Genomic DNA, 7,735 nt, shown 5'->3' with positions numbered 1-7,735 from the left:
GATTCCAAAATTATTTAAAAAAAAGAATTATAGGAACTGAGGAGGAAGGGAATAATGATTAAACTGGTATGTAACCTGCTATCTCTTTTTGATCAATATGTTACTGTACTGACTACAGAATGGCAAGCTAGTAAAGTTGTAAACGTAATTTTGGTTTTATTCCAAAATTATTTTTATTTTATTTTTCAAGTTTGTTTAGTTAATACATTTTTTGAACATGGCTGGTGGTGATGGAGTGAAAGATTCAACTGAAAATATGGACAACGTCCCTGAAAATATTGAGCAAGGAGAATGTATAGAAAATAAAGATAATGTTGAAGATATCAACATTCAAATAGGTATTTTTTTTTAATACAGTATTATTTTATTTTGGCCAACTAGTATATTCCATTTTCTCAGCTAAGTTAATGCATAACAATCATATCTTTCAGACAGTATTGAACATTTTGATGCCAATCTGCCAGAAACTGTTACTCTCCTACGTGGCCCTAACAACTCTAAGTTATATCTAATTGGTACTGCACATTTTAGTTACGAAAGCCAAGATGATGTCAGCAGAGTAATTATTTATATATTTCATTTACTTTTTTTAGCTGTAGTGTTAAAAAAAAAGACTTTCTTTTGCAATATTCATAATTATGCTAAATTTTCTGCAGAACTCGTGATTTCTGTTTGATACTTTTTATTTTCATCAGTAAATAAGGATGACTTTAACTCGAGGTAATTCGAAGAGGTCGAATTACCTCTTCCAGAAACGCTTGTCAAAGACCTACCGAGAAAGAAATGCAAACTGATTGTAACTGCATATTTCCTAATAGCTAACTGATGGACAAAGTTATTTCAGTGTAAAAAGGAACTAGTCAAAAGTTTTTAACAACGCAGAATCTAAATTCCAAATTCAACGAACTTATTCTTATTCCTGTCTTTACTTACAGCTGAATGTCGTGGTTCTGTGAATGATTTGCTTGTATTTGAATTACAAACAATTTTTACACTTCTTACACTTAATCGAGACTATTAAAGCACATTTTCGGACTTTATCTCAAGAAAAATGTTTCCGGAGAAACACAAATTAAAACTTTTGATGATTTCAGTTAACATCTCAATAAGAAAAAGGCTTAAACTTATATTCCAAGTTTTTGCAATTATATGTTTTGAATTGAATAATATTTAATCAAAACAAATCTTGTACTTTCAGGTTATCAGAACTGTTAATCCTCATATTGTTGTGGTAGAATTATGTAAAAGCCGAGCCAATATTCTAAAAATGGATGAAAAAACAATAGAAGAAGAAGCAAGGAATTTATCCCTCGGTTAGCATCAAAATTATTAAGAGAAGACAAATTAAAATTTTAATTCTGATTAAATTGCAATAAAGATTTTTGTTTTTAATAGAAAAGATGCGGACTATTATAAAGGAAAATGGAACTTTACAAGGCCTAATGAACATACTTTTATTAAATTTGTCCGCTCAATTAACTAGAGATTTAGGAATGGCTCCTGGAGGAGAATTTAGAAGAGCTTTCAGTGAGGTCATAACTTTTTTATTTATATGAGCTTATATTAGTCGACATATTAATTAGTGTATCGAGATTTTTGTTAGTTGGCAATTCTAGCAGAGAAGTACGTAAAACTTCAGCACTTCAACTGACAACTTATTGTTAAACACCTAGGCCTTTTATTGACGGTGGAGAGGGTTGTTGGACTGTGTTAATTCCTCTTATCACTAGGGACTTTTTTTAAAAGTTTAGTAATATTTGGCGAATATTGTCAGTAATAATAATATTGTTTGTAGTATGTGATCAGTGAGGTGCAACTTCTGTGAATGTTGAGGCAAAGAGATCAGTTCCTCCCTTCGTTGCAGTGTACTTTCTTCCTTTGCTGTTTTTTTTACTTGCTATTTGGGGAAAGACTTCTTTTGATGAGCCTATGTACTGAATAACCCTCTGAACTCGTACATCTTCATTTTGTAGTTCTAGCGAATCCCTCCAGATAGATAATAATCAAAGAATTCAATTATGACATTGCTGAGGTCGTTTCTGTATGTATTAAAATCATTACGCTTAATCAAATACACATTCCCCCTATTTAAGGTATTTTTTTCACTCTAAACGTTTGCTGTGCGCGTGTACTTGTTTAGCTATTATTACTTACCTATGGTGTCAGTAAAAAAAAAATACGAATGAATGTAAATAAGAATTCATCACCAATGGATGTTGAGTTAACTGCCTACAACAAAGGAAAAAGTAAAGGTCTTATTATGCAGGTTGAAGATCGATTTACAATAATTAATAAAATAGAATTTCGAGACTGAATAAGGCTTATAATTTATTCGACAATTAAATTCACTCTAACCATCTAACGAACTATTCAAATGAAGTGAAGACGGTTGTGTTACAATTAGTATGATGACGAGAGAATGTACCAGTTGCCATCCTGAACAGCTAACATCATCTGAAAAGTACTTGAATTGGGTGAATAATGGGTAACATTGTTCTAAAAATCTCCTTTAAAGTTGTTCAAACCCCTAAAGCAGAAAGTGATCTGGTAATTCTGGCAGCTCTGGCTTGAACAGTGGCGAGTGGGGAGATGGGCTAAGAGGTTCTGAAATCCCATTGTGGTTTGGATGATGTATGGTGAGGTCAGTTTACCACTGGTATCGAACCTTGTTGGATGGTGATGATGGGTGACCCTTCTTGCATGTCAGTGATGCATACAATACTCTTCTTGTTTGCTAATTGAAAGACAAAGAAAGGCATGCAACATCTTCAGAATTACTCCTGAGAACAATATTAAGGTAATGCTTTCTGGCTGAAATCGCTGAGAGAAGATAACAGTTTTTCTTCTCAGAAAACACGAGCTAGATTTGTGCTTCAGTTAATTAACGGTGGGTTCCCTTGTCTTTAGAAAAGAATTTTTAATGGGTGAGTATCCTACTCCAGGGAGAATCTGTAACCAGAAATTCAAAACAACAGTTTTCCTCTTCGTAAAAAAAAAGAAAAGCTACTAAAATTTATGTTAATATATCGAAATATTTTTAGGTGAGGAAGTCAAAAGGATGTTTATTTCAATTTGGTGACCGTCCCATACAAGTTACTTTAAAAAGAGCACTTAGTGTTCTTTCCTGGTGGCAAAGGATACGCCTCACTTTGTCACTTGTCTTTCAAAAGCCTAAAGTTAGGTACTGGATATTATTCTTATTCAGAACCATTATTTGTTTAGTTTTCTTGTTAATACAGACGATTATCTATTTAATTTCTTTTAGCCGTGAAGATGTTGAAAAATTTAAACAATCAGATCTGCTTGAGTCAATGTTAAAAGATATGGCCAATGAATACCCAGAATTGGGTAAGGTATTTATTGAAGAAAGAGACACCTATCTTACATACAGTCTTCAAATGGCAACGCAATGTACTTTTGCAAACAAAGATCGTAAGTTACTTATGCTCATGTTAAATTATTCTATTAATTAACACATTTTTATTTATTGTTCTGTTTTGGTGTTTGTTTTGGAATTAGGATTGCTCGAACCGACTGTTGCTGTTGGTGTTGTTGGAATTGGCCACACTCCTGGAATTAAAGCTATGTGGGGTAAAATTAAAGAAGAGGATATTCATCCGATTATGGCGTAAGTTATTCTAAAACACTAAAAAGATTTGTCGATCGTACCAACTTACTGTACGAAATAATATTTATTAGAGAAAAAGATATCTTCGAATTCTAGTGAACTTATAAAGTGCAATTCGACTTGTAAAAATGCTAATACTTTCATTACGGCCTTTCTTGTTTCTCCTAAAAGAATCTCCTTGTTTCTCAACTTTCTTCTATATATGTCCACAGTCTCATCAAATTTACTTTGCAGATTGGTAGTAAGTGGCTTTAAAGCCAAATTCACTGAATCTCAGGATTTTATTTGGCTCCCTTAGTGTCACTGATAATAGAATGTAGACGTCATTTAAATATTAAACTAGGTTTGAATACCTTGTTAGTTATGATGCCATTGTAAGTGTTGTTGTTAGGCTTGGATACCCACAGTGTTTTCCAGAAGTAGCCCGAACACTTTCTCTGAAGAAATTATATGTAATATATATTGGCCATAACCTGCCTTTTAGATTAAGAATGCAATAAAAATTCAATTCTAGATAATTGTAAACGTTTCTGAAAGATGCCTGTCCTTAAAGATTCTGAGCCAAACCACTCAAAGTTTCTAGTCCGAATCAGAAGCTCGAGACGTCAACTGACCTACTTTCTCGAAGTCACTAATAGCATCATTCAGCGAACCAAATGAGATCGCCTCGCCTAGTTTTATGTTCAAAATTCTGTTTAAATTCTATTACAGACCATCGCTGTAAACTTACCATATTAATAAGATACCATACTTATAAGATTTTCTTTTGCTTTCGGACTTCATTTGTTAGCTTCGAGATCGTTATTTTTTTCGCTGTAATTTTTTTTGGAGTATTTTATCCATCAGTTTGTTTTTGTTATGAGCTCTCTCGGTCTGTTCACATTCTTCAGCCAATTGTTTTTCCAGTAAGTGCCATTTTTTCCCATTTATGTCTTTCAGTTTTCTCTTTTCCGAGTCTAATCTCTTTACCCTCACTCTTCACTTTTAGAATGAATGCCTGCCAAAGTACTTACTGTACTAATAGTAGAAAAACTTTAGTGAACTGATTTAATATGGGAATGTTCTATTATTATTTTAGAAATAAAATTAATAGTGTTATTTTTGTATTTTTAGCGTCAATGAATCAAATAAAAGAGGCCTTTTTAAGAAAACAGTGATTGGATTGGCATTAATCTACTTAGGATTCAAAATTTCTAAACGTCTACCGTTAGCAGCGATTGGCAACAGAATTATGTCTTCCTTTAAATAATAAAGGAAGGACAATTAATTTAAGAAATAGATGTGATGTGTGTGTGTGAAAAGAAAAACGCGTATAGAACGGAAAATAGAACAGTTAAAAAAAAACTTTTAACATATTTTCCAATAACAATCACTTATTTTCGTAAATGTACTTCCATTTTGCATTCCAAAAGAAAAAATAGAAAAAGAGAGTTATTTGTTTTGTTATTGTTGAGTTTGTTGAAGATTAAATATTCTGTTTGTAATTTTTTCTTTCCCTCTCTCTGTCAAGTATGTGATAATGTAGAAAAACTATTTTTTTAATTAAAAAAAGGAGTCTATTTTCACTTCCACTGTTTTTGTGTATCTATCACACTTTCTACCAGATAGCTAGAGTGATAATTAATTCAATGGAATGTTCTTTGTTATTTGATGATTGAATAAAATTTTAAAAAACAAACTATTAAGTTAATACTTTATAAAAGTATAAAAGGCCTATATTTTTTTGTGTATTACTTTGTATTTACAAGAATTGTTATTATCTAATTAACTATAACTTAAGGAACAAATAAAATTTGCATACAATTTTTAGGTTGTTTTAGTTTTTTTTAACTTTGTAGCAGATATTCTTAACACAAGACCCAAATTCCTATACAGACCCTATAGGGTCTGTAGCTAATAGCAATACAACCTTGTGCTTCGAAATTAAACTTAATTAATTTCAGAGGTCCTAGCCCATATAAGGCTAAATCCTATGATGAAATACCTAAGAGGGAGCCTCAGTATAATTAAAAGATAAAAGTAGTGACTTCGCATAGAATCTTCACTTTTTACACGATAAAATACAAATCCTATACTCTACTCACCAAGCAGAGAAGATCCTAATCTTCCACTTAGTACAAAAATTATGGAAAAACTTAGGACCAGATAAAAAGTAACAATATGGAGCCGAGATTCAGATTATCCATAGTCACCCACTTCATCGTCTTGCAAAGAAGTGAGTAAAGGAAACCATCCTCAAAACATCTAGGTAAGATGTTTAGGATGTCTGTACCCAGAGCTTTCAAAGCCCCAATTGGAGGCGTCGAAAAACCGTGTAGATCACGTCTAGTATTGCAGAACCATTCTCAAATTTGACTTTTTTTATTTACAAAGCTGTATTCTGGTTCAATACAACCAAATTCTAAAATGTATGCAATCATTGTATAACTATTGTACTTTACATGATTATACCCACATTAGAATTTAAAAATAACAATAATAAATAACAAGGTTTTTTTGTCAGTATATTTATTTATTTGTGACGTGAATTAATAAAAATGTAAAAATTAATAAAAAATTAAAAATTAATTCACTAACTTGGTCTTAATGTTCAATTCTTGCATAACTTTCGGCAGAAGTTCAATGAGTCCATCTTGATCGATCTTAAAATCAGTTTCAATCCAATGGAGTTTTAACTCTTTCATTACTTTTCCAAAAGGTTTACCTGCAGGAACTCCATGTTCTTTGAGCAAATTACCACTTAATGGAAACTTGGGTGGTTCCCAAGTTTTAAATTCATGTAGAAGTGCTAGATCTGCTTTATACTTAAATAACTCTATTATATGTGCACGTGTGTCGGATAATTTATTATCTGTTTTATACATTAAGGCCTGGTACGGTCTTAGGGGATTATCAGAATTGCTATTAATTTTACGGTGTTCAACGATAAACAGTCCTAATTCACGTTCGAATGCAGAAAACTTACACCGTGCATGGAGTGCCATCATTTCTTGTTCGCTATTAAGTAAAGAAGCTAAAATTGTTAATGGATGCATATTTAAATTTTTACCTCTTTCCCAAACACATTTCAGTTCATTAATGTTGGGATCTACAGGAAGACCTATATAAGGAGCAGCTCCTACTTCTATGATTTTTTGAATTATACTTCCAACAAAATTACCACTACAGATTTTACTCAATTCTTGCCATATTCTTTCACCGCTAATTTTTTCTAGACCTTCTATATTGTCTTTGATAGCAACAATTGTATCTTTGTCATGGAAATCTGGACTTTCAGTAATTCTTCCAAAAAATCTAAAATACCTTAATATTCTTAAATAATCCTCTTGAATTCTTTTCTTCGCATTACCAACAAATAATACTCGCCGGTTTTTCAAATCTTCATAGCCACCAAAATAATCGTATAGTGTGCCATCAGCTCCTAGAAACATGGAATTTATTGTTAAATCACGGCGATTGGCATCGAGTTCCCAATCAGTTGTGAACTTGACCTCTGCATGACGACCATCAGTTACTACATCGATTCTTAAAGTAGTTACTTCAAAATTTTCATTATCTATTCTAGCAGTTATTGTACCATGTTTTTCACCTTTCATATTTATCATTCTTACATCCTCCGCAATAAACATTTCTTTCATTTGATCTGGAGTAGCGGTTGTGGCAAAATCCACATCTTTTGGATGTTGTCCAAGCAGAACATCTCTAACAGCTCCACCTGCAATTCTGATCTCATACCTGTGCCTTTCAAATATGTCTAGCAATGTTTGTAAACCAGGTGAAAATATGCCTCTAAACTCAGGAGAATCTATTTTCATTGTAAATGGTGTTTTTTTAATGTTGTTTAATGAATATTCACGTAATGAATTTGATCCGCGTAAAATCGCATAACTTGATTCTAATTTCATCAATAACTGGCTCCCTCTCTTCAAAAATGTGTACATCAAAAATAAAATTTGCCAAAGCTGGCAAATTCGTGATCTCACTACTTTGAATTTTGGTACACTTACGAACGTTCTCGATGTAACTGAGAAACCTGAGCAAGTGAAACCTCTACTTTCATATCATTTTATATGTTTGATTGACATTAAATTAAAATAAAATTTAAAA

At 32.2% G+C, this 7,735-nt stretch overlaps 2 protein-coding genes across 2 annotated transcripts; one reads left to right on the top strand and one right to left on the bottom strand.

The window, feature by feature from the left end:
* The first annotated feature begins 63 nt into the window (after nt 1-63).
* LOC141446908 (traB domain-containing protein) lies at nt 64-5,437 on the top strand. Its single transcript, XM_074113875.1, has 8 exons — nt 64-338; nt 432-559; nt 1,199-1,313; nt 1,396-1,532; nt 3,042-3,181; nt 3,266-3,432; nt 3,520-3,628; nt 4,742-5,437. The coding sequence occupies exons 1-8, from the start codon at nt 218-220 to the stop codon at nt 4,875-4,877; spliced, it is 1,053 nt and encodes a 350-aa protein (XP_073969976.1). The 5' UTR covers nt 64-217; the 3' UTR covers nt 4,878-5,437.
* A 682-nt stretch (nt 5,438-6,119) lies between these two features.
* On the bottom strand, nt 6,120-7,686 carry LOC141446902 (CCA tRNA nucleotidyltransferase 1, mitochondrial). Its single transcript, XM_074113861.1, has one exon. The coding sequence runs from the start codon at nt 7,567-7,569 to the stop codon at nt 6,193-6,195; it is 1,377 nt and encodes a 458-aa protein (XP_073969962.1). The 5' UTR covers nt 7,570-7,686; the 3' UTR covers nt 6,120-6,192.
* Between the last annotated feature and the right edge of the window lie 49 nt (nt 7,687-7,735).

Source organism: Rhodnius prolixus, unplaced genomic scaffold, assembly GCF_049639745.1.
Source record: "Rhodnius prolixus isolate KJV_2025 unplaced genomic scaffold, Rpr scaffold_7, whole genome shotgun sequence".
Lineage (NCBI taxonomy): Eukaryota > Metazoa > Arthropoda > Insecta > Hemiptera > Reduviidae > Rhodnius > Rhodnius prolixus.
This window is presented reverse-complemented; position numbering and strand designations above follow the sequence as displayed.

Coding starts and splice junctions, on each gene's coding strand:
- LOC141446908 (XM_074113875.1), top strand. CDS start 218: ATGGCTGGTGGTGATGGAGTGAAAGATTCAACTGAAAATATGGACAAC. Junction 560..1,198: donor GCCAAGATGATGTCAGCAGA/GTAATTATTTAT, acceptor TTGTACTTTCAG/GTTATCAGAACTGTTAATCC. Junction 3,629..4,741: donor GATATTCATCCGATTATGGC/GTAAGTTATTCT, acceptor TTGTATTTTTAG/CGTCAATGAATCAAATAAAA.
- LOC141446902 (XM_074113861.1), bottom strand. CDS start 7,569: ATGTACACATTTTTGAAGAGAGGGAGCCAGTTATTGATGAAATTAGAA.